Genomic DNA, 27,636 nt, shown 5'->3' on the forward strand with positions numbered 1-27,636 from the left:
GGAGCAGCTGGTAGTTTCGAACTGCTGGCCTTTAAGTTTTGCAGCCCGATTCATAGTAGTAGTAGTATAGCATGCTAAAGCCTAGCTCACAGAAAGAACACCAGAATTTTGGAGGATTTTGGGAACCTTCTCTGAGGGAGGAGCAATAATTATTTGCACCTTATTGCCTCCCTGAAGGTAGTAGTGTGATTGTACCTTTCTCACAAAACAGAAGTGGATCCTAAGCTAAACCTGTTTGTTTGTTTACATCTTTACTAAGATACAATTAGCCACCGTACAATTCACCTCTCATACAATTCACATACCATTCAATTCACCTATTTGTAACATATAATTCAATTGCTTTTAATATATTCACAGATGTGTGCAACCATTACCATGGTAAATTTAAAACCTTTTCTCCATTTCAATAAGAAAGCTCATACTCTACAGCAAGCAGTTTGCCATCCTCTTATTCCCCTCATTCCTAAGCAGCTACTAATACGCTGTTTCTGTAGATTTCCCTTTGCTGGACATTAAATAAGAATGGAATCATATAATAAATAGTTGACCTATGAACAATGCAGGGGCTAGGGGTGCCAACCTCCTGCTCAGTCAAAAATCCAAGTATAATTTACAGTTGACCCTTGAGCAACACAGGTTTGAACTGCATGTTGTTGTTGCTGTTAAGTGCTGTCAAGTCAATTGTGACTCATAGTGATCCAGTGTAGGTGAGTTCAACCACTGACTTTGTAGTTCAAACCAACTTTGTGGCCCCGCACTTATCCTACAGCGCCACACCAGAACTGCATGGGCCAATTTATACATGGATTTTTTTTTTTTTCCCTATTGCTATTGAGATGAGTTAAGTGTTGTAAGTATCTGCTTAAACTGCCAAGTGACTTTATATCCTGATGACCGGTTTGTCTTTCCAATCACCTCCACAGAGATGAACTGCTCACCAGAAGATGATTAGTGTCACATGGCATTTTAAATGGATGTGTGCAACACAGAAACTCACTGTAATCGCAACAGAATAAAACGCTTGTGAGTGGGCCCCTGCAGTTCAAACCTTGAGTTCATGTTGCTCAAGGGTCAACGATGTAGTCTTTTGTGACTGGCTTCTTTCACTTAGCACAGTGCTTCCAAGGCTTATTCTGGTTGTGTGGTGGCTGTGTGCCGTGGAGTCGGACCCGACTCATAGCGACCCTGTACAGGGTTTCTGAGGCTGTAAATCTTTACCAGAGCAGAACGCCTCATCTTTCCCCTGTGGAACAGCTGGTAGTTTTGAACTGCTGATCTTGTGGTTCACAGCCCGATTCATAACCACTACGCTACAGACCTCCACAGATCAATATTTTGTTCTTTTTTTATGGTCCAATAATATCCCATTGTATGCATACAGCACATTTTGCTTTTCCATTATCATTGATGGACATTTGTGTTGTTTCTGACTATTATGAGGAATACTGCTATACCAGCTGCTCCTCAGAAACCTTATACAGGGTCTCTATTGGTCAGAACCAACGATGGCACTTAACAACAATTACAATAAACATTTGTTTATACATTCTTCAAAGGACAAATGTTTGCATTTTTGTTGAGTATGTATCTAGAGCTGGAGTTGAGAGGCCATATGGTAACTCTCTGTTTAATCATTTGAGGAACTGCCAGAATGGTTTTCAAAGTAGTTGTACTAACTTACATTTCCACCAGCAGAGTATGACGGTTCTAGTTTCTCCATAGCAAACTAATCTTTAGGTCAATCCAACAAACTTATGGCCATTGGAGGAGTCAGTGTTGTAAATATTATTTAATGATTCTATTCTACCCTGAGGGGTCCTGGTGTGGTGCTGTGGGGTAATGTGCTGAATTGCAAAATCAGTTTGAACCCCAAGGTCAGCGGTTCAAGCTCACCAGCCACTTCTTGGAAACCCTACACATACACGGTCTCTATGGGTCACTTACCAACCACAAACAAAATTCGACCCTGAAGCTTCTAGACAGAGAGCTAAACAGGCAAACATCTGGTGTTCCTGATGCTGCCTGCTGGGAGTAGGGCACAAAGTTCTAGCAGAGATAACTGCTTGTTCAAACCCGAATAATCTAGTCCCTCCCCAACAGTTATTTTCTCTGGGCTGATGAAACCTGAAATGAAGAAGTCCTTTCTAAGTTAACAGGGTCCTAATCACAGGGTGCTGTGGCTGAGAATTGATCGTTTTGTGAGATAATGACATTGTGAACTCTTTGGAAGTTTGATTTTTAATTATCAAAATGATCCATATAAGGAATATACATCTCTGCACAGTTCTCTGGCATTTTCCTACACAGATATCTGCACTTTCCAAGATGAGTACGTCCTCAAAGTTGAATGCCTTACAAATTCCCTGAAGGGGTCTTGTTAAAGTGCAGACTCTGATTTAGAGAGAGGGTGGAGCGATCCTGGGAGTCTGCGTTTCTAACAAGTTTCCAGGTCATGGATCACATTTTGGATTGCAAAGGCATAGATTCAACACCCAGCTGGAATCCACCTGAAAATATTTCTTTGAATTTTTTAATGGTAGTTACTAAAGGATTTGAAGGCAGTAGGCTCATTTTAAGCTCAAAAGAGATAAAAATTGCTATTTATTACAAATGAAGGAAAAGGTTTTCTTAGCAAAACTATAGTGTTCACCTTTAAATAACACCAGGAGTAGTGGGAAAGTGTCCGACAGAAATTCCCAGGAATGCAGCTCTCGGGTGAGGGAAGAGAGGTTGAACAAAGGGATGTGAGGTGTGCCAAAGCTAGCATGGCTGAAAAGACAGCTCTATTATTTTTCACATCAGTCATTTGGGATTTGACTTGTAGATGAGTAACGTTCCTCTGCTGATGTTTCCATCTTCTGAGTGAAGATGATCTGAAGCTTGTGCCCCAGTGGTTTCACAGGAATGAATTGTGAAGCAACAGCTGATGTTGGAATTAATTCAATAATGTACAAAGGGAAATACATACAGCATGTGGAGCCAGAACACAGGCAGTTAAAGATCTATCATAATGACCCATCCAAACCAAGAGTCTAGGCCCTCACAGGTCAAGGGTAGACAAAGGCAGGCAAAAGCTCCAGTAAGAAGAAGACAGTTATTAGATTCATACTCACCTGAGTTTTGATTTTTCTTTTGCAGCCTACTAGCTGTGTGGTCTTAGTTGTTGCTATGTGCCATTGAGTTGATTTTGACTCATCGTGACCCTTTAGAACAGAGTACAACTGCCCTATAGGGTTTCCCAGGCTGTAATATTTATGGGAGCAAATGTTGTTGTTAACTGCCATCAAGTCAGTTCTGATTCATAGCATCCTGTATAGAGTGTTCAAGAAGTGGCTGGTGGGTTTGAACCACTGACCTAGAAGTTAGCAGTTCAGTACTTATCCTTCAGCATAAATAGGATACCAGGGCTCCACAGGTCTTTTCTTTCATGGAGCCACAGGTGAGTTTAAACCACAGACTTTTTGCTTAGTAGCAAAGCATTTAGCTATTAAACCCAGCGCTCCTTTTATTTACCTTCTAGGTATCTCATTAGGAGTCCTGGTGTGGTGCTGTATGTTAATGCTCTGGACTGCAAAAGAGGCAGTTCAAGCTCACCAGTCACTCCTAAGAAACCCTATACATGGTCACTATGGGTCGGAACCGGCTCGATGGCACTTAACAACAAGGTATCTTATTAGGAGTTGATTCTACAGTGTAGCACTTTTGGATAAACACTGGACTGAAAGGTCAGTTAGAACCGCAAGGTTGGCGGTTCAAACTCACCAACCAGCTATTCCTCAGAAACCCTATACAGGGTCTCTATGTGTTGGAAATGACTCAAAGACACTTAATAACAACAGTATCTTATAAGTAGCCCTGAGGCACTGTGGATAAGTATTCAATGGCTAACCAAAGGATCAGCAGTTGGAACCACCAACCACTCCAAGGGAGGAAGATGTGGCAGTCTGCTTTGATAAGATTGCAGCCTTGATAACCCTACAGGGCAGTGTTGCTGCTGCATGCTGTTAACTCATAGGGACTCTGTACACGGCTATAAATCTTTAGGAGCAGAAAGTCTTCTCTTTCTTCCCTGGAGCAGTTAGTGGATTCAAACTGCTGACTTAGTGGTTAGCAACCTAATGCGTAACACACTACCGATCAGGGTTCCTTATGAGGCAGTTCCACTTTTTCCTAAAGGATCACTCAGTTGGAATCAGGTCGCAGCAATTGATTGATTTAGTTATCTTATTATGAGCCTTAGTGGTTGGTACAATGGCTAAGCACTCTACTGTGAACAGAAAGGTGAGGGGTTCCAACCCACCAATGGCTCCATGGGAGAAATGACCTGGCAGTCAGTTTACGTAAAGATTGCAGCCTGGAAAATCCCTTGGAGGAAGTGGTACTCTGTCTTAAATTATCATTATGAGTTGGAATTGCTTTGACAACACACAAGAAGGAGTAGTCTTATTTTATTTATCTATGAAATGAAGATATAGGAAACGGTCTTGTGTTTAAAATGACAACAACATGTGTAAAAAGCCAGTTCTTAAGAATGTGTTTAAAATAATATTTGATCTAAACAATAGACTTGTTTCTGAAGCTTTGTGCTAAGTGAGATATTGCAGAAGAAGGTACGTAATAACAAAAGTCATAGCAGTTTGTAAGTGATTTGATGACAACCCTCCCATTTCTCTTGCTGAATGTCCAGCGACTGAAATGTTGTGTGAGGAAACTGATATCCTTCCTTCATAGTGGATCATGAAAGCCCCCAAAGCTATGCCTTTATGTTGCCATTCATTTCTGAGTAAAACACATGGGAACTGAGAAATGCCTGCTCAGGGACACAGACAGACAGAATAAACACCAGTGTATTCCTGCTTGCTGCTGACTCGTGCATATGGGGAGGAAGTGGAAAATCCATTTGTGATGTGCCAAAACATGGCTTAAATTGGCTCGTACACCTCAAATGGCCAAACTGTTTTTTTTTTATCAATGGTATCATCCCAAACCGTCAAAAGCAGTTTTGTCAAATCAATTTCATCTGGGAGAAGGAAGTTATAAATAAAGTTCAGAATGTTTTCAGATCTAAAGGTCCCTTTCAGAATCTTCCATTAGAGGAAACATTTTCCCCTCCCCATTTTAATTTGAAAAATAGCTGTATTTTAAGAACATCTAAATCCCAACATGATTTATGAAGTCATGATATGGAGGAGCCAAATGAACATATTGAAAGCAAAGAGAAAATCAGAAAATTTGAAACCACATTCATTCATTCACTTGTCTCTTCTTCATTTCCCAGGTATTCTTGAGCCTCCCTTTTTGGCACACACTGGGGGTGCCATGATGAACAGTGGCTAACATTTCCTGAGCATTTATATATGCCTGACACTTCCCTTGGAACTTAATGTATATCATTACCAAATTTCCTTTGATTGCATGTCCAGTGAGGACTATTAAACAAACAACAGCTAAAGACTATAGCCATCAAGTCGATTCTGAGCCATGGCTGCATTCTGTGTAGTAGAGTAGAACTGTTTCATAGGATTTTCTTAACTGTAATCTTTATGGAAGCAGACAACCAAGCTTTTCTGCCATGGTGCCGCTGAGTGAGCTCAAGCTCCAACTTTTAGCTTTGTCATTGAGTGCAAGCTGCAGCACTCATTGACTTGGTGAAGACAATTATGATCCCATTAATAGAGGAGCCTTGTAGCTATTGTGACATCTTTGGGCTCACACAGATTGTGAACGCTGACCCTGGGAAGATGAACTGAGGCTGAATCTCAGAGGCCAGACACTGACCATTACCCTGTGCTGCCTCCTGGGGCATGTGCATATGGTGAGGACTAGGAGCAAAGAAGGCGAGAACAGAAGGGAGGAATCTGGACATGATGCGACCTGTTTGAGGAAGTGGATATTGTTCAGAATGGCTGGACTTGAGAACTAAGGGTCTGGGACTGGATAATGAATAGAAACAGGTGTAGAGGTCAAGTTCGCATCTCTATTTTCACTCTTATTCTCTGTCAGGTTACCTTGGGTTTAGCTTTACTTCCATCATTGGTAGATTATGGATCTACTGTCCACAGAGGATTCTTGTAAGAGTTAAATAAAATAATGTGAACCTAACTACAGTATTACTGTTAGTACTTATCTTCCAACAAATTTAAAGGAGACAAGTCAAATTTAGCTCGTTTATTTTTCATCCATGGGAAACATCTTTGTGTGCAACTTTTACTACCGTTTCCTTTTCTCCTGTCCTTAAGGAATAAGCGACAGGCAGCCAGTTATTAGATGGATTATGTTCTTAGTTAAATTCTGCCAGTTAATTAATTCATGCAAATAAGTTAGTTAACGGGCAGAATAAGGAAGTCATATTCCTATCTACTCCTCAGTAATTCTTACGATAAGGTAGTTCAACTTACAGTCTCTTCCAGTGCTAATATCTCATAAGGTAGGGGAAGCAGGCAAGTGTATCTGAAGACAAGTTGCCTGGTTCAAATCCTGATTCTGCCCTGTATTTATTTATGGTCTTTGACAGGTTATTTAACCTCTCTGTACATAAATTTCATCATTTGTGTAATTATGATAATAATAGTACTTACCACAAAGGGATATTATGAAAATCAAGTATACATAAAATTATTAGAGTAGTGCCTGGTCAATACTAAACTCCCCCAAACCAAACTCATTGCCCTTGAGTGGATTTTCAACTCAGTTACCGTAAAGGACACAGTAGAACTAACTACCCCATAGAGTTTCCAAGGCGATCGTATTTATGAAGACAGACTGCCACATTTTTCTCCCATGGAGCAGCTGGTGAGTTTGAACCCTCTAGTTTTTGGTAGCGTAGTGGTTACGAATCGGGCTGTGAACCTTAAGGTCAGCGGTTTGAAACTACCAGCCGCTCCACGGGAGAAAGATGAGGCTTTCTACTCCCGTAAGGATTTACACCCTCGGAAACCCTGTACAGGGTCGCTATGGGTCGGAACCGACTCGACGTCACTTAACAACAACAACAACAACAGTTTTTGGTAATGGTTGATATTCAACCTTTTCAGGAGGTAGCATATGACCAAGAGCCAATGATACTGAAGGAAGAAGTCCAAGGCATATTGAAGGAATTGGCAAAGAACAAGGCTCCAGGAATTGATGGAATAAAAATTGAAATCTTTCAAGAAAGTGAGGTGGCACTGCAGGCATCCACTCATCTCTGCCAAGAAACTTGAAGGACAACTGTCTGGCTGACTGATTGGAAGAGATCTGTATTTGTGCCCATTCCAAACACAATGAAATGTGGAAATCGTGGGACAATATCTTTGATATCGCATGCGAGTAAAGTTTTACTAAAGGTAATACAGAAATGACTGCAAACATACATTGACAGAGCACTTCCAGAGATTCAAGCTGGATTCAGAAGAGAACATATAATGAGGGATATCATTGCTGATGTCTGATGGATCTTGGCTGAAAGCAGAGAATATCAGAAAGAGATTTACCTGTGCTTTTTTGACTACGCAAATGCTTTCAATTGTGTGGGTCATGACAAGTTACAGACAACATTGCAAAGTATGAGTATTCCGGAACACTTAATTGTGCTCATGAGGAATCTGTACATGGACCAAGAGGCAGTTGTTCGAACAGAACATGGGAACACTGACTGGTTTAAAATTAAGAAAGGTGTGCAACAAGGTTGTATTCTTTTACCATACTTATTCAACCTGTATGCTGAGCAAATAATCTGAGAAGATGAGATATGTGAAGAAAAATGTGACATCAGGATGGGAGGGAGACTCACTAACAACCTGCAATATGCAGATGATACAGCCTTACTTGCTGAAAGTGAAGAGGACTTAAAATATTTACTGATGAAGATCAAAGACCACAGCCTTTGGTATGGATTGCTTCTCACTGTAAAGAAAACAAAAATCCTCACCAGTGGACCAATAAACGACATTCTTACCAACGGAGAAAAGATTGAAGTTGTCAAGGACTTCATTCTTCTTGGAACAACTATCAACACTCATAGAAGCAGCAGTCAAAAAATTAGGCAAATTTAGACGTATTACATTAAGAAAATGTGCTGCACAAGACCTTTTTAAAGTCTTAAAGAGCAAAGATGTCAGCTTGAGGACTAAAGTGCACCTGACCCAAGCCATGGTATTTTCACTAACTTCATAAGCGTGTGAAAGCTGGACAGTGAATAAGGAAGACCGTCGAAGAATTGATGCTTTGAGTTATGGTGTTGGAAGAGAATACTGAAAGTGCCATGGGCTGCCAGAAGAACCAATAGATCTGTGTTCGAAGAAGTGCATCCAGAGTGCTCCTTGGAGGCCAGGATGGCTAAGCTTCAACTCTCATACTTCGGACGGATTGTCAGGAGGGACCAGTCACTGGAGAAGGATGTTTGGTGAAGTGGAGGGTCAGAGAAAAAGAGGAAGATCCCCAGCGAGATGGGCTGGCAAAGTGGCAGCATCGATGGGCTTAAGTGTGGCAACAATAGTGAGGTTGGCCCAGGACCAGGCAGTGTTTCATTCAGTTGTGCATAGGGTTACTGTGAGCCGGTACGGACTTGAGGACACCTAGCAACAACAACTACAACAACAACCTTTTGGTTAGCAGCCGAGCATTTAACCACTACCTAAAGAGTATTGTTTTTAGGATCCAGACAAGTCACAAGACATCGGTATACAGCTACTACACTAAACTGGGAGCCAGGTTCCTGTGTCATTGAGAAACCCAAAGTACAGCATGAAGTTTGGGTCCCTTCCTTAGTACTCAGCAATGAAAAATCAGCCTGGAGACAATACAAGATTTGACAGGCTGGACAAAGACCACCAGCAGCAATGAAACTCTGGTGTGTCTGTTCCTGCTTGTGAAAACAGGCATCTTATAAGGCATAAAGTGTGAAATAATAAAGAGCTGTGAAGTGAAGAGAAAAAGTTACATTGGAGTTGAGCCTGCTGGGGAATCGGGTTCTTTTTCAGAATACAGTGCTGAGAATGAACAGTCCCCTCGGTCAACTAAACAACCTTCACACAAAGGATCAGAAAATATAAACAAAGCACATAGAAAGAAACAACAAAGTGAACTGGTCAGGAAATTTTCTCAGAGCCAGGAGCATGTACCAGAGAGCCAATGTGGTAAGACTGATAAATGAAGAAACACCTTGCCCATGTGAGAAGAGACCCTCTAAATTACTCCTGTCCAGGCCCCTACTTGCCGTCCCTTCATACTTTTCAGAAAGCAGCAACTCACGTTCATATTAGAAATGTCACCACACCAGTGCTTCTGTTTGGATTTGGAAAGGACACTGACCTTTTCTAGCCAGCTAAGGGCTTGATTAACAAACTCTGGTGATGCGGTGGTTAAGTGCTTGGCTGCTAACCCAAAAGTTGGTGGTTGGAACCCACCTGTCCATCCTTGGGAGAAAGACTGGACTTTCTATTCTCATATAGATTACAATCTAGAAAACCCTATGGGGACTCTTGTTTGAGAGTTTACTAAATCCTTTTCCTCTTTTGTTTTGAGAAGATAGAATGGTTTTCTTTATATTACCCTGTAATTTATTAATTTCCTCCCAAGTTTGAAACAATTTGTTCTGTCTTGAAAACCACACGACTTCCTTACTATTGGAAGTTCTGTAGCAATAGTATTCCCTTTTTTACTTTGCAATTGTCTTTGTTATAAATTGATATCGTTGGTTCTTTGTTTTCAGACTTGTAGGTTTGTTTTACTTTGGATATTTCTGTATGGGGTTTCGCTTCTGTGGTGTTCTCATGCATATTAATCTCAGGTCTGCTGTTGCTGGGTCTCGGTCCAAGAACTACTCTTAGTGTTTTTGTAAAGTTAGTTTGGTTTTAAATTTCTGTTTATTTTGTTCGGTATAACATGCCCCAGAGAAGGACATCATGCTTGGTTAAGTGGAGGATCAGTGAAAATGAGGAAGGTCACCAATGAGATGGATTGGCATGGTGGCAGCAGCCATGGACTCAAATGTAACAACACTTGTGAGGGTGGCACAGACCCAGGGAGTGTTTTGTTCTGTTGTGCATAGTGTAATGGTACCTAGCAGCAACCACTGCATGATTCTTGGTTGGCAGTTTTTTCTTTCAGAGTTTTATATATGTCATTCCATTGTCTTCTTGCTCGCAAGGTTTCTGCTGAAAAGTCAGAATTAATCTTACTGCTTTTCCTTTGTAGGTAACTTTCATTTTTCCTGAATTTCTCTCAGGATTCTTTCATTGTCTTTGGTTTTGGATTTGATTATAATATGCCTCGGTAATTTCCTTTTGACATTGATCTTGTTTGGAGTTTGTTCAGTTTCTTGAATGTGCATATCTTTTTGTCCTTCATGATGTTAAGGAAAGTTTCTTCCAACAGCTCTGACATTCTTTGTGTAGTTTTGTTTTGTTTTTTTTATGTCTTCCTGCTCTCAGATTCTGAGCACATATAGGCTATTTTACTTGATGCTATCCCACATAATTCTTAAGCTTTCTTCAGATCTAGTCCTTTTTTTCCCTGAGTGCTCTTCTGGCAGATTAGTATTGAGAGATTTGTCTTCATGGTCACTAATTCAGCCTTCCACTGATTCAAATTTGCTCCTTTGCCCTTCCAATGTATTATTTATTTCTGAAATACTAGTATTAATTACCTGAATTTTTATTTGTTGTTTTTGTATGACTTTTAATTTTTCACTGTGTCAGTTTGTTCTTGCAGTGTTTCCCTGAATTCTTCTAATGTTGTTTTCCCCGTGTTCTCCTTGCTTTCCTCTGTACTTTTCTTTGTCTTAATCCATTGAAGGTACCTAAATATCATTCTTTTGAATTCTTTATCAGGTAGGTCCAGTACCATTTCTTCCTCAGAAACATTTTCTGGCTCTGCATTTTGGTCACTTTTTAAAGCTATTCTGTCTTATTTTGTGTATGTGTGAATTGAAGCTATCTGTGGTCACCAATGTATTGAGTGTTGTATTTGTATTTAACCAATGATTGTATGTGTGTTCTTAGGCACTCACCATCCATCTTCTAGTGGGTATGATAGAGAATGGAAATATGTGTGCAGTTCTTGGTTCAATGTTTGTGCAGCTCAGTTCTGGGCAAGGTTGGCTGGTGTTGGCTTTTGTCTATTGTTGATCAGGAGGTACAGGAGATAGTAGTGGCCCTTGTCCAGTCGTTGGGGTTTCAGGAGGTCTAAGGTGCAACATAGAATAAAGTTTTGTTGTTGTTACGTGCTGTTGAGTTGGTTCCAATTCATGTAGTGACTCTGTATAGAGTTTCAGCAGCCGACCTTGCAGTTAGTAGTTCATTGCTTGTCCTACAATTCCATATCAGGCCTTCAAGGAAAAAAATAGAGAAATTATCTTATATTAAAATTCATTATGAGTTTCTCTGACTTCTAACAAATATATCTGACATGATTTCTGTATCATATTTTGCCTTTTCTTTGAACATTTTTTCTCCTTTTCTATCATCTATTGCGTAAGCTTAATTTTCTTTATTCCTTCTCCTATTTCTTCCTACCCTCCATATTTAAGGAAGTTACATATTCTGCATCTTTTTCTCTTTTAGTGGTGATCTTTACATCTTTAACATTGACTTAACAGAGCTTAAAGTTTGCAGCTGTGGTTCTTTGCAAAATATGGGGCACGTTAAAGAATTTTAGAAACTGGTGTTACTGGAAGAAAGTTAAAAGATTTATTGTCCAATCAACCAAGGGACTAGGGCAATGGCATGTTCCAAATCTGATGAGAGACCAAATAAATGATGTAATAACTGAAAACTTCTTGAGTAAAAATGCCAACACAGAATTTGGAGAATGTTCCTGTGTTATACCAAAATTTTTCTGTAATTCAATAGCAGTGTACAGAAACTGTGCACTTGAAATATATTTATTTCTATAAGGAAATAGACTTGTCAGAATGGACTTGACCAATGAGTTAAAAGGAGAAAATGAGATTCATCTGAATGCACTATATAAATTATATCATTCTGAGCCTTTTATAATTAAATGGCATCCTGGTGCAGTTTGGTAGGATAAACAATGTCAGCAGTACAAACCCACCAACCATTCCTCAGAAACCCTATGAGTCAGAACGTCCTCAATGGCACTTAACAACAGCAATAAATCTTTGAAGGAGCAGAAAGCCTCATCTTTCTTCCATGGAGTGGCTGGTGGACCCGAAATGCCTACTTTGCGGTTTGCAGTCCAGTGCTTATCCTACAGAGTCACCACATACCTTGTTTTGATAATAGATGCTAATCAATTCAAAGTTTCTATTTCCCCAATCATTTGTATTGAGGAGTTGTGTATGTGCTTGTTGCGTGTGTCTATTTGCATTTTTACAAAGAAAATGACCATATCTTTCATCAGATTACTGAAAGGGTATATAACCCTTAGAGAAGTTCTGGACTGCTAACCATAAGTTCAGCAATTGAAACCCATTATCTGTTCCTCAGAAACCCTATACAGTGTCGCTGTGATTTGGACCCAACTCGAGGGCACTTACAACAACAACATAATCCTCAAAAGGTTAAAACCAATTAGCCACCATTTGTTTCACATAATGAAAGTCAGTGTCATTTTCTGAAACTCAAGTTTCAATTGCTCCTGGAGAAATGGTGTGACCTCCTGTTGGTAACTTTTTCTTTTTCTTTTAAAAGCTTCCTTCCTGCCAGCTACTTTAACGATGACTGTGGACAGAGGAGATAATGTGAACATATCTTTCAAAAAGGAAGTGATTAAGGAAGAAGATGCAGTGATTTACAAAAATGGTGAGTATGGGTTTTATTTCCTTCCAACACCATCATGTGAGACATCAGATAGCACACACCATATAACATCATTATGCTATTGTAGTCCTGGAAGCAGATGTTTGAAGTACAGGTGACATTTCCCAAGTTTATCAAATTCTGTATTAGAAACTGCTCTGTTAGGTAATGTGCTTGGTTACTTAATCAAATTAATTATTTGAAGGGACTTACACATATGGACTCTAGGGGTGGTACTATAGGATAAGCACTGGACTGCAAATGTCAAGGTTAGTGGTTCAAACCCACCAGCTGCTCTTCAGAAACCCTATACATGGTCTCTGTAAGTTGGAACTGACTTGACAAAACGTAACAACAACAGCAACAACAACACACACATGCTGCATCTATATTCAATAAAACCTCATCATGATATGGTAAGTGGGGTCCCAGGTTCAAGTCATGTAAAATGTGTGTTGTTTTATTGTGACACTAAGGAAATGATCAAATCAAACTTAGGAAGTCCATTGGCAGCAGTTCTGGGAGTCCCCATGAGCCATCTAATCTGTCTAGGCTCCATCTGTGGTTTGACATCATCTAGTAGCTGTTGCTGGATTCAGTTGAAATATTGATGTGGATCATTCTGGGCACTGTGAGTGGATAGAACTTGGATAGTTTTAAATAGGGATCTGAGGCATCTCTTGGTTAGTTGAAGAGTTGTCAGGGTTACTTGACATTTCCCACTAGATTTGCTCACCTTTCTATGTTCACCTTTATTGCAGAAGATAAGAACATTAGCCTATCCCCCTTCCTTGTGTGTTTGTTGATAAGACTCATAAGAAGACTCTGTCTACTCTATCACCATGCTTTTGACCACTGTTAGGAGAACTTTGAACAATTCAGACTTCTCAGTCTTTTCTCACATGCACACACTATTTTTTGGTCAGGCAAAACTGATCAGAGGTAGTGGTCAGACAAGGAAACTAGAGGGTTTGCATATGACTCATTGTTTACGCCTCTCTCTTACCAGGTTCCTTCATCCATTCTGTGCCCCGGCATGAAGTCCCCGATATTCTGGAAGTGCACCTGCCACATGCTCAGCCCCAGGATGCTGGAGTATATTCGGCCAGGTACATAGGAGGAAACCTCTTCACCTCGGCTTTCACCAGGCTGATAGTTCGGAGTAAGTGGTTGAGAGGCACCACAATTGATGAAATCGTTGTTAGAAGTTTTTAGTTGCAGGAAATAGAAACTGACTCTGGTTAGATTAAGCAAAGCCATGTATTGTTTGGAAGGGTAGTGAGGATTGTTAGGAGAAGCATGGAAGAGTTGACATCTACAATGATTCTTTTGCTTCCAATTTTGAATTTCCAGGAGAAAGTATCTGATTGACCTAACCCAATCAGAGTAGGTAGATACTTAAGTAGATAAATAGCCATTGGAATATGGCAATACAAGTACAAAGGGTGTTGTTCAGATTGTTTAGGCCCCACCCTAAGTTATCTTTCAGGATATAAAATAGAGTGAACTATTTTTTAGGTGGAACTGTTCTGGTGTGGAGTCCTGGTGTGGTGCTGTGGGTTAATGGGCTGGATTGCAAGGTCAGTTAGAACCACAAGGTTGGTAGTTCAAACTCACCAGCCACTCCTCGGAAACCCTATACAGGGTTGTTATGAGTTGAAACCGACTCGATGGTACTTAACAACAACAGCAACATTCTGGTGTGGCACTGCAGGATAATGCAGTGGACCTAAAGGTCACTTTGAACTGCAAGGTTGGCGCTTTAAGCTTACCAACTGCTTCTTGGAAACCCTATACAGGGTCACCATGAGTTGGAACCTACTCGAAGGCACTTAACTGCCCCAACAACATAGAGTACTTGGAGACCTGGTGTGGAGCTGCAGGATCAGCACTGGAAATCCTATGCAGGGTCACTATGAGTTGGAACAGGCTCAACGGCACTTAACAACTAACAACAACAAAACAGAAACTAAGAACCTCTTAACAACAACAACAACAACAGTAGGGCAGTTCTCCAGGATAAATTGAAATGTAGGCAGAGTTGCTCCTTAATGATTTACATTAAATATCACATTGTAGAATTTCTTCTCACCCTATATTCTCTTCCTGCCAGAAGATTTCCCACAATCATTACATTTCTATGATGTCTTTATGTACTCCACAAATACATGGTTTCTTAAACTACTAGATCAGAAGAATTATGAAGAAAATAACAGAAGTCTAACTGCATACTTGTTGCTAGCAAACTCTTTTCCTGACTTCCCCATCCTCAAGAAATCATCTCTTACTCCCTTGATCTTAGTTCTTCCAACCTTTCCAGGATTCATAGTGAAGTTGGGACAGGTCTACAGGTAGGTATGGGGATAAAGACAGCTTAATATACTGGAAGTTCATGTTGACCTTAGCTGGCTCTCACATTAGTTTTTAATATGTGCAAATAAGCAGTTATCTGGCTTTCAAGAAAGTACTAATATATGCTACAATAACATTTTTCCTTTATATGTTAAGATAGTTATTAGCTCTTAGACATCGTGTAGCTTTATCTATTAAGTGGAAGATTGTAACACAAGGTCTGTGTTGACTGTCTTCCTGATTATTTTAGAGAAAATACTGGTAACCATGAGCCCTTGCCAAAGAAATGATAAGGTTACATCAGCTCTGGGCATGGGTCCAAGCTTACCACTGTGAGAGTAATGTTCAGGGACAAAGATACTAATTTCTTTCAGATGAAAAATGGAACTAAATTCCTGACCACAAAGCATCATCCAAACTCTCTAGGTTTTCCTTATATTAGAAGGTATCCAGGAACCTATTCAAAAATTGATATCTCAGTCTTCCCCAAAGAATATGTTAATCCCACTTTAAAGTGAACCACCAATTACTGCCCCAACTCATCAGACACTTTGTCGTACTGTGGTGGTTTACATGTTGCTGTGACTCTGGAAGCTATGACACTGGTATTTTAAATACCAGCAGGCTCATCCATGGTGGACAGGTTATAGATGAGCTTCCAGAAAAAGACAGACTAAGAAGAAGGAGAGACAGATTACTTCTGAATATTTAGTCAATGTAACCTTATGAATACCAGAGAAACACTCTCAGGTAGCACCAGAATTTTGTCTATTGAAATTTGATGAAGAACACCAGAATATTGTCAAATGTAGTGCCAGGAAATTTGGAAGGCACTCAGAATACAACTGCGGAAGAGCTGCCTCCTCAAAGTAGAGTTGAGTGTGATGGTGTGAACGAATTAAAACTTCAGAAGATTCATTTGCTGATGAGGCACAATTCAAAATGAAAAGAAACCGCTGTAAACATCCATTAGTAATTGGAACATGGAATGTACGAAGCATGAATTGAGGAAAATTGTCAAAAATGAAATGGAATGCATAAATATCAATATTGTAGGTATTAGTGAGCTGAAATTGGCCATTTTGAATCTGACAATCACATAGTTTACTATGCCTGGAAAGACAAATTGAAGTAGGTGGGAATCTGGGATTTTCATTTCTAATAGGTTTTAAAAGATGGTGATGCTACTGGGAAGTACCATACTTTGAGAACCAACACTCTCTTTCTACTCTTTCACAGAGTTGCTTAAACTTGCATGCTCTCTTCGTCTGTCATCCTTTGCCTAGAATCTATTCTTCAGTCCTGTCTTCTTTGGTACTAATACAGGTGGTACAGATTTCATGCAAATACCACTTACTCTGGGAAGACTTCCTTTATATCATCTTCCACCCCCAAGAGAGGATTAAGTACCTCTTTTCTTTGTTTCTATATTATTTTGTGTTTAAAAATCTGTTTTCTGTATTAGATTATTAGCTTTTCGAGAACAGAGAGCATATTTTACTTATCTGTATTCATTAGCATCCAATAGAATGACTGAATCATAGTAGGTATTCAGTAAAGATTTGTGGAGTGAATGTACTCTGCTTACCCCAGTCCTGTTTTCCTTAACAAAAGGGTGTGAAGCTCAGAAGTGGGGACCTGAATGCAACCGTCCTTGCACAATTTGTATGAACAATGGTGTCTGCCATGAAGACACTGGGGAGTGCATATGCCCGCCTGGATTTATGGGGAGAACATGTGAGAAGGGTAAGTCAAAAGTACTTGATAAGCAAGTTGTGGATTTAAAAGACCATCATTGCTGGTTCTATTTGGACACAGATGGCAATGGGAACTAATGGTAGCTAAACCATATGATACCTCTGTGTGAATTAGAAAAGAGTGTCCTTTCATCAACACCCTTTACTGCAGTCCCTGAAAAACTGATGTAATAACAAATATAGAAATCTTTGATGTCTACAATGTGAATGCCACCCCTAGATCTGTGCAGTGCACAGTTGAGATAACTGTAGATGGTAACCTGTGAGGCAGTTTCATTATCTATAAAATGGTCCTAAGAGTATATCCCAGCACAGCTGGAATTTGACTATTTTCCTTTCTCACTGGCCTAGGAGATACCCTTTAAAAGAATCATGCATTTCAAAAAGTTGCAATTTTTTTACTCTGAATTAGCTTTTCTTTTTCCTCTTCCCAAAGCTTGTGAACTGCACACATTTGGCAGAACTTGTAAAGAACGCTGTAGTGGACAAGAGGGATGCAAGTCCTATGTGTTCTGTCTCCCAGATCCTTATGGGTGTTCCTGTGCCACAGGCTGGAAGGGTCTGCAGTGCAATGAAGGTATGTTCCAGTCACACTTCTGAGCAGAAGATGCTCTAGCAGGGGTACAAAGGAGATCCCGTTCCCGAAAACCACTTTGGGATATACCTAGACTGTTGTTGGGCTACTGAGTTTTGAATGACAGATGTTTTTATCCAAGGTTAATTATCCTTTCCTGTTAAGACTATGGGCTTTATCACTTGGGGAGTCAATAAGACATGGATTCTGATTCAGTGATTCTGGGCTTGGGCCTAAGATTCTACTTTTCTCAGAAACTTCCAGGTGGTGCTGATGGTACTGATTTTCAGATCAGACTTTTGAGCAGGAAGGCTATGGAAGAATTATCAACCACAAAATCAGCAGTTCAAACCCACAACTCTAAGGTTGCTGGGAGTCAGAACTCGATGACACTTAACAACTACAACATAAAAATAATCAAGAACTAATGGTACCGAAGGAAAAAGTTCAAGTTGCACTGAAGTAGTGAAAAACAGGGCTCCAGGAATTGACAGAATACAAATTGAAAGATTTCAACAAACTGATACAGCCCTGGAAGCACTCACTCATCTATGCCAAGAAATTTGGAGTATGGCTACTTGGCCAATTGATTGGGAGAGATCCATGTTTTTGTCCATTCCAAAGAGAGGTGATCGAACAAAGTGTGGAAATCATCAAACAGTACCATTAATATCACAAGCAGTAAGATTTTGCTGAAGATAATTCAAAAATGGCTGCGACAGCACGGCAACAGAGAACTGCCAGCAATTCAAGCCAGATCGAGAAGAGGATTTGGAACTAGGGTTATCATTGCTGACATTAGATAGATCTTAGTGGAAAGCGGAACTAGGGTTATCATTGCTGACATTAGGTAGATCTTTGTGGAAAGCAGAGAGTATCAGGAAGATGTTTACTTGTGATTTATTGACTATGAAAAGGCATTTGACTATGTGGATCATGACATGCCATGAATAACATTGCAAAAAATAAGTATTGCAGAACATTTCATTGTGCTTATGAGGAACCTGTACATAGAGCAGGAGACATTTGTTAGAACAGAACAAAGAGACAATGAATGGTTTAAAATCAGAAAAGGTGTGTGCCAGGGTTATATTACTTCATCATATTAACTTAATCTGTATGACGAGCAAATGATCTGAGAAGAACATGGTATCAGGATTGGAAGAAGACTCAATAACAGCCTGTGATATGAAGGTGATGAAAGCAAAGAGGACTTAAAATACTAACTGAAGAAGATCAAAGACCACAGCCTTCAGTACGGGTTGCACCTCCGTGTAAAGAAAAGAAATCCTCACAATTGGACTAATAAATTGGATTAATAAATATCATGTTAAATGGAGAAAAGATTGAAGTTATCGAAGACTTCATTTTGCTTGGATCCACAATCAATACTCATGCAAGCAACAACCAAGAAATCAAATGACATATTGCATTAGACAAATCTGCTGCAACTTGCTACCAATGCTCTGGGGCAGAGTAGTCTAAGAGAAATAGAACAAAATTAATATGAAATGCATTATGTAAATTATATGTAAACTGTGCCAGTACAGTCAAAGTAAATTTGCAATTTAATTTTTTTCTAGTAGCCACATTAAGAAAGGACAAAGACAGGTACAGTTAATCTGAATATTTTATTTACTGCAGAATATAGAATATCATTTCAACGTATCAGGCAATAGAAAAAAATGAATGAGATGTTTCACTTTTTTTTCAAACTAACTCTTGGAATTCTAGTACATTTCAGTTTATCCTAGTCATATTTTAAGTGCTCCATAACTACATATATGCCTACCATATTGTACAGTGTAGGCTTAGGGGCTTGGAGACAGTGGGCAGGAAGGGGGGTTACACAAAAGTAAGCTTCAGAGACCTGCAACACCTCAGTCAGGTCCCTGTAGATCTGTGTCAGTTCCCATGAAACATAGAAGGGGTTACAGCAGTGATGCAATCCCACTTGGTCCCCGAACTGTACACCTTAAGATAAGCACAAGCTGGGGAAAAACCCAATGCCTCTTTCAAAAAAGAATTTAAAAGTATCTTATTTATACAACTTACATGAAAGCATGGCTATGTGAACATTTTTGCTAGGGCCTAGGAGGGGGTGCCTGCAAATAAGAAGTGTGGAACATAACCTTTATTAGCTTCATAGTGAATGTGTCTCTGGGCCCAGGGTAGATGCTAAGTTGCTTGGAGTCTGCACTATGCATGTGTGATTTAGAAGCCTGACAGCTCTCCTGGAAGCAGAACTCTCGGACCTTGCAAATTCCTGGTAACTCAAATGAATTACATACAGCCTTAATGAATCACAGGTTAACAGCCTGAAGAAAAAAGAAATAAAAAAACAACAACCATCTAATGTTGTAGTTTTCTGCCTTCGCCTATATTAATAATGATTTGGGGTGTCTTTGTTTACAGCATGTCAGTCTGGCTATTATGGACCAGACTGTAAGCTTAGGTGTCAGTGCACCAATGGAGAACTGTGTGATCGGTTCCAAGGATGCCTCTGCTCTCCAGGACGGCAAGGGCTCCAGTGTGAGAAAGAAGGTAAAGCAAGGTAACACTGTAGTCAGGGATGTGCAACTGTGAACACTTGTAAGCACCTTATTCTCTTATTCATTGACAACTTACAGACTTCTCAATCAATGAAATACTTCTTGTATATTAAAATTGAGGCTAATACTGTCATTCAGTAATATCATGGGTTTGTTTGCTGAATGAAAGAATAATTTTGGGGTGTGGAGGGTGGTAGGGGTTCTCTTAAAAAGCAAGAGGGTGTCTGAAGAGGAGGGTCTGGGGAGATATGGTCATGATGCTCATTTTAATATTGATACTGAACCTCCCAAGTCCAGAGAGAAACACAGCTTGTGATGAAGAGTGTGGGCTCTGAATTCAAATAGTCCTAACTCGAATCTGGGTTCTGACTGCAATCTCTTCACCTATAAAATAGGGATAACAATAGCACCAACCTCAGGTGTTTATTATGTGTTGATAAAATAATAAAATATTTACAAAATTTTAAGCCAAGTGCATGATTTGCTAAATGCTAGTGATTTTTATTATTACTGTTAAAAAATTTATTTCACGGTACTGGTTTCCCCATTCAGGCATGCCAAGGATGACCCCAAAGATAGAGGATTTGCCAGGTCATATAGAAGTAAACAGTGGTAAATTTAGCCCCATCTGCAAAGCCTCTGGTTGGCCGCTGCCTGCTAATGAAGAAATGACGCTGGTGAAGCCAGATGGGACAGTGCTCCACGTGAGTACCATGTTTAATATGACTTTCTGACAGCTCTAGATGCTATCTGTGTAGTCATCAGTCCACTAGAGGCTAGAGTCCATGCAGCGTTTACATCTGATTGAGTTAGACTGTGGCTAACGTTTACAAAGTGCCAGGCTGTTGTTAGCTTTGATGAATGTCACATCCAGGGAGACAGGGCAGCCTCATTAGATAGTAATATGTGTCCACCAGTTGAGCTGAGTATCCAGGGAAGGCAGACTTATGTGTGGTTCACGGATCTGCTTCCACAGTATCCCCATGCTTTAACTCCCCACCTCTGGGTAAATGAGGTGGTCCATTGGCCAGGCAGGGGTGTTGCTATTTAAAGTCCAAGACTCAGCAGGGGGTTACTGCTACCAGGACATGGAAAGGTGAAAGGTGTATTTCTATCTTGCTCTTAACAGCAATTAGGGGAGTAAAGAAGGGAGAAACTCAGGATAATTGATTTGACTCTAGTTAGAGAGATCCTGAATCTGCTCTCCAGGAAACCAGGATACAAGGAATCCCTTAGGCCTGAATGTGTTCTTTGGGTTCCCCCACATCTTTACTTTGTTCCCTTGCTGATGTCCACCAGTAGTCAGACTAGGGCAAAATTATAACAGTTCTCTTCCTTGCAAAGGATTATGCTACCCTTCCAACAAGCCTCCCTTTTCCCCCCCAACCATCTCGAATGTAAGATTAATAAGAACCATCCCAAATGTCTTTCCATCATTTGTCACAGATGATTCTCAGGAAATTGAAGCATGTTCTTATCTAAGGATTTTGAAATTATTGCCTTACTTTTCTCTTAAAGATAACTAAGAACTTGGCCCTAATACAGAACCAAGTGACCACTAGGTAACAGGATATGTAGAATGTGCCATTGCTAATATCTTGATTCAGCTCAAACAGCCCATTAGATATAATAAGCAAAATGACAGTTTCCAAAATTTTGTTGGCTGTTTTATGAGTTAATGGCTCATGAATTAATGGAAGTAACATCTATCATCTAGTGAGGCCAACCACACTCATTTAATATCAAAACAACAGCAACAACAAAAATCCATTGACATCGTGCTGATTTGGACTCATAATGATCCTGTAGGATAGAGCAGAACTGTCTCATAGGATTTCTAAGGCTGTACTCTTTCTAGGAACAGTCTGAACCATCGGCCTTCACCACTGTGCCACCAAGACTCTTACCACTGATCACTGAGGGTGGTTGGGTGTCGTAAACTTGTTTCCAACGCATAGAGACCCTGCATAGGATTTCTGAGACTGTGAATCTTTACGGGAGCAGAAAGCCTCATCTTTCTCCCACAGTGCAGCTGATAAATTCAAACGCCCAGCTCATAACCCACTATGCCGCCAGGACCCCTTCCATTTACCAGGAGCTCTGGTAGCATAGTGGTTACGAGGTGGGCTGTGATCCACAAGGTCAGCCGTTCAAAGCTACCAGCTGCTACGTGGGAGAAAGATGAGGCTTTCTGCTCTTGTAAAGATCTACAGCCTCGGAAACCCTGTACACAGGGTTTATGAGTTGGAACTGACTCCAAGACACCATCCCCTTTTTGGAGTCTTGGTGCGGCGCTGTGGGTTAATGCGCCAGACTGCAAAGCCGTTTGACCTGCAGGGTCGGCGGTTCAAGCTCACCAGCTGCTCCTTGGAAACCCTTTACAGGGTTGCTATGGGTCGGAATCAACTCGATGGCACTTAACAACAACAACATCCCCTTTTTGCAGAAGTAGAAATCAGAATTGACCAAGCATGGCAGAGCTGGCATCTGAATTCAGTCATGCCAATGTATTCTCAGAGCCCTGGCTTCCCCCATTACACCACACTCAAAAGCCCTTCAAACGCTTTAGGAAGCCACTTTGTCCTTTTGTCTAGTCATGTCTGTATCAGACTGGAAAGGATCAAATGTTACTAGGAGCAGTTCAAAAGGAAATGGACTCCTTGCTTGTGAGTGTTTACCTCACACTGCCAAACACACAAATACAACAGCAGGCTTTCAGAGGGCATTGATCCAACATAAACTTTCAGAATTACTACAATAACTTTGGAAATAAGCCAGTATTTATACTAGCGTTGTATTTGGCTTCTTAGTCTTGCTTGGAAAACTTCTATTAAACAATGCAAGGGAGTCAGTGTTATGGCCCTTTGTGTTTATACATCCCTAGCACTTTATTTTTTTGTTTCTAACCTTTCCAGCCAAAAGACTTTAACCAAACAGATCATTTCTCAGTGGCCACATTCACCATTGAACGGATCCTGCCCCCTGACTCAGGAGTTTGGGTCTGCAGTGTGAACACAGTGGCTGGGATGGTAGAAAAGCCTTTCAATATTTCTGTTAAAGGTAAGATCCATTTTCTAGAGGACGAGCTTGTATCCTTGATGCGCTGTGTTTATGTTTCACTAAGGAAACAGTTTGCTTCTAGAGAGAAAAGCAGATGGACCACTAAAACATCTTTTAGTTTCCAAGATACAAAATCTTTTTAAAAAATAATAATATGCATGAAAACGGAATAGATAGTTGAAGATTGTGCCCTTTAATGAAACAGTCCTGTGTTCAGTTTTGTCTATACCATTTAGTAGTCTTGCATGTGGCCTTGTGCAAATAATTGAACCACTCTGAGTCTTTGTTTATCTGTAAATGAACCTTCTATTACCTGGTAATTAAAGTGTTAGTAGTTGAAGCCCACCCAGAGGTCTCATGGCAAGAAACCCTGGTGATCTGCTTTGGAAAAGTCAGCCACTGAAAGCCCTATGGAGCACAGCTCTGCTCTGACACACATGGGGTTGCCATGAGTCAAGGCCCACTAGATGACAACTGGTACAACTCATGGAGTTACCGTGAAGTTAAAGTGAGGTTTTAAAAATGTAAAACACTTGGAATTGTGTCTGGCACAATGCATCTGGTAGTAATTATATTTCCTAAAATATTTAATTTCATCATTGTTGTGACTTCCCATTTGCTGATGTTGGGGAATCTTTGTTTTGAGGACTACTTATTTAATATGAAAACCATGCTATGCTATATAATTAATGTGAATAATTTTTCATGTTCAGGGTTGAGGCTTTCTTTCATGCTAGAATTGGTTTTTCAAAATTCAGATTTATCTAAGTAGATGTGTATACATTTATGGCTTGAGGGAAAGAAATAAAATGGGGGTAAAGCCAAATTTACTTGGCTGTAAATTTGGATTTATCCCCATTTTATTTCCATCAAATACTTTATCTTGCTTAGGGGGAAAGCTAAGTCCATCACATACTTAACCTTGTTCAATAGACACTGCTATCCCCATTTTGTCAGTGAATAAACAGATTTAGATGGTTTGGCTAAGGTAGTATAGTTGGCAAATGGCAAATCTTAGTTTTGAACCAGTGTCTCCTGATTTCAAAGCCCGAACATTTCTGCTAGACTGTTCTGCTTTCCGACTGTATTAAAGATGAGAAAGCAAGATAACCCAAGTTAGTTATATTTAGTCAACTTCATTATTTGATTAGGCATCTTTTGAAAAAACCCAGAAATTAAAAAAAAAATTAAATGAGTATAAATTAGGACATATTATTTTGGGGAAGGCAGGTAGACTTAAGGAATTAGGGATAGGACTATGGCTAGGTTTAGGCTAGGTTAGGACTTTTGCTGTGGTGCTGTAGGATCAGCACTGGACTGCGAACCATAAGGTTGGCAGTTCAAACCCACAGGTGCTCCTCAGAAACCCTATACAGGGTTGCTATGAGTCGAAACTGACTCAACGGTACTTAACGACAACAACAGGCTAGGCCTAGGATTTCATTTCGTGTTAGGGTTATCGTTAAAACTAGGGTTCATGTTAGAGGTAGGGCTTGAGCTAGGGTTAGGAAGGAGGCTTGGCCTAATATTAGGGTTACAGTTAAGTTTATTTTTGTTTACTTATTTTGTTTCTGGAAATCTACTTAATTTCCTCTTCATTTGGAAGCTCTGTATCTACTGCATTCCCTCTTTTTACTTTATGGCTTTTGGATTTTGTTGTTGTTGCAGTCTGTTGTCTCTGGTTCCCTATTTTCAGTCTTGTAGGTTTATTTTACTTTGAATACTTCTGTATCAGGACTGAGTTCTGGTTGAAATTGTCAAACATATTACTCTCTGGTTGTTGTCTGTTGCTGTTGGTTCTCTGTCCAAAGAACACCCTTCAGTATTTTTTGTCAGATTGATCTTGTTTTTGCAAATTATTTTAATTTCTGTTTATTTGGAAAAGTCCTAATTTCACCATCATATTTGATGGACAATTTTTCTAAGTATATGATTCATAGTTAACAAGTTTTTCTTGCAGTTTTTTATATGTCATACTATTATCTTCTTGCCTGCACAGTTTCTGCTGAGAAATTAGAGCTCAGTGTGATTGTTTCTCCTTTGTATGTAACTTTTCATTTTCCCTGAGCTGCTCTTGAGATTCTTTCTTTGTCTTTAGCTTGTTGTTGTTGTTGTCAGGTGCCATCGAGTTGGAACCGACTCATAGCAACCCATGTACAGCAGAACGAAACAATGTCCGATCCTGGGCCAACCTCACTACCGCTGCCACACTTGAGTCCATAAATGCTGCCACCTGGCCAGTCCATCTCATTGGGAGTCTTCCTCTTTTTCTCCAACCCTTTAGCTTAGATTATAATATGTCTAGGTGATTTTATTTTGGGGTCTATCCTGTTAGGAGTTTGTTCAACTTCTTGAATGGTTATCTTCTCATCTCTTATGATGTTAGGGAAGAAAAATTTTCTTCCAACAACAAGCAAGAGCTCAAATTAACCGTGTTCGCCTATAAAACTGACAGCCACCTATTTTTCTTCTTTGTTGCTACTCCTATTCAACTTCCTCTGTTCTATCATCTGAAGCTCAGGTTCTAGGATCACCATCTGTATCTGTTTCACTTGGTTTTCCCTGTCTTTGTTGGCGAGGGTCTGCTTAGTGGATCTGCCTACTACGCCATTTTGCTGGGGAACTGTATTTCACTTTCAGGACATATTTTTTTTGTTCAAGTCCAATTACAGCAGTAGCACAAATGCAGCTTCACAGATTTGGATTCTCTGCCATGAGAATCTATATACATCTCCTCAGAATCCTTAATATTTTTTTTGAATTGTGGGAAAAACAAACAAATATCTTTCATTCAGTAGAACATTCACATGATCAAAACTTTTTTTTACATCTTTCATGTTCTTGGAAGAAAGGAAATGATTTATAGACAAAATAAATTATCTTATTTTTAAGATTCTTGGAATGTTTGATGCCCATGGAAAATAAGCAATAAATAGAAAACATACCATGTTGTTAAAACAGTCATTCTCATTTTATTTTTTAATGGAAGACAAGGTATACTATATCAATGGACATAAACATGTCCAGTCTAAATCTGCATATTCACTTAGACCTCCTCACTTATGCCTGGTTCTATGTCAACCTCACAATCCTTGTTATGCTGGAGCCCATCACTGCTGCCACTGTGTCAATCCATCTGGGGGAATTCCTCTTTTTCACTGACTCTCCATTTTACCAAGCATGATGTCCTACTCCAGGGACTGTTCCCTCCTGATAGTATGTCTGAAGTATGAGAGACAAAGTCTTTCCATCCTGGATTCTAAGGGACATTCTGGCTGTATTTCTTCCAACAGATTTATTTATTCTGGAAGTCCATGTACTTTTAAATACTCTTCTCCAACATGTGGTTAGTAATCCAGTGCTTATCCACACCAGGACATTGGAAGTCAATGCTTGACTATTGTCTTTGGTTCTTTCAGCTTGAAAAAAAACTACTGAGTGTCTTCTTCCCTTTTATTTTTAAAGTCCAGGTCTTTGCACATTTCATTATAATAATTGACCTTGTTTTCTCAAGCTATTCTTTGAAAATTCCTATTGAGTTCTTTTACTTCACCATTTCTTCAAGTCATTTTAACTTCTTAACCTAATCAAGAACAACTTAGAGTCTCTTTTAGCATCCACTTTGGTCTTTTCTTTCTTTCCTATCTTTTTTAGTGGTCTTCTGCTCTTTCCTGTATGGTGTTCTTGATGTCCTCCCACAACTTTTCTGGTCTTTGGTTATTAGTGTATAATGCACTCAATCTCTTCTTGAGATGGTCTCTAAATTCAGGTGATATACTCAAGGTCATATTTTGGCTCTTGTGGACTTGTTTCAATTTTCTTTAGTTTCATCTTGAACTTTCTTATGAACAATTGGTGATCTCTTCCATAGTCTGCCCTGGCCTTGTTTTGGATGATGATACTGAGTGTCTCCATCATCCATTCCTACAGATAGAGTCAATTTTATTCATGTGTATTTCATCTAATGAGGTCTAGGTGTGTAGTCGCCTTTTATGTTGTTGACAGAAGGTATTATAATGAATAAAGCATTGATCTTTGAAAATTCTATCATGCAATCTCCAGATCCAAGGCCATATTTTCCAATGACTGATTCTTCTTCTTTGTTTCCAACTTTTGCATTTCAATCACAGTAAATATCAATGTATTTTGATTGTATGTTTGATCAATTTTAGACTGAAGAAGTTGGTAGAATTCTTCAATTTCTTCATCATTGACTTTAAGTGGATGGTACATAAATTTGAATAATAGTGATATCAACTGGACTTCCTTGTGGGATATGGACATTATACTATAAAAAACATCATTAATCTTCAAGATTGAGCTTGATATGTCATTTTTGACCAGAAATGTAATGTCAAAGCCTCTTCAGTTTGTTATTCCCAGCATAGTATACCATATGATTGATTCCAAATGGCCAATGACCAGTTCATTTCAACCCATTAAACCTAGGATATCAATCTTCATGTGTTGCATTTTATTTTTGACAACTTCTAATATTCTTAGATTCATATTTCTTACATTCCACATTCTGGTTATTAATAGATGTTTGCAGTTGTTTCTTCTCAATTTGGATTGTTCTACATTAGCAAGTGAAG

At 39.6% G+C, this 27,636-nt stretch overlaps 1 protein-coding gene across 1 annotated transcript in view; it reads left to right on the top strand.

The window, feature by feature from the left end:
- Window positions 1–27,636, top strand: part of TEK (TEK tyrosine kinase, endothelial) — a 131,834-nt gene that overhangs the window by 62,069 nt on the left and 42,129 nt on the right. The window contains exons 3-9 of the mRNA XM_006863011.1: window positions 12,639–12,749; window positions 13,756–13,908; window positions 16,713–16,844; window positions 17,292–17,432; window positions 19,845–19,973; window positions 20,534–20,685; window positions 22,897–23,041. Of these exons, the coding sequence (XP_006863073.1) occupies window positions 12,639–12,749; window positions 13,756–13,908; window positions 16,713–16,844; window positions 17,292–17,432; window positions 19,845–19,973; window positions 20,534–20,685; window positions 22,897–23,041 (963 nt within the window). The remainder of the gene's footprint in view (window positions 1–12,638; window positions 12,750–13,755; window positions 13,909–16,712; window positions 16,845–17,291; window positions 17,433–19,844; window positions 19,974–20,533; window positions 20,686–22,896; window positions 23,042–27,636) is intronic.

This window comes from Chrysochloris asiatica, unplaced genomic scaffold (genome assembly GCF_000296735.1).
Source record: "Chrysochloris asiatica unplaced genomic scaffold, ChrAsi1.0 scaffold00053, whole genome shotgun sequence".
NCBI classification, from domain to species: domain Eukaryota; kingdom Metazoa; phylum Chordata; class Mammalia; order Afrosoricida; family Chrysochloridae; genus Chrysochloris; species Chrysochloris asiatica.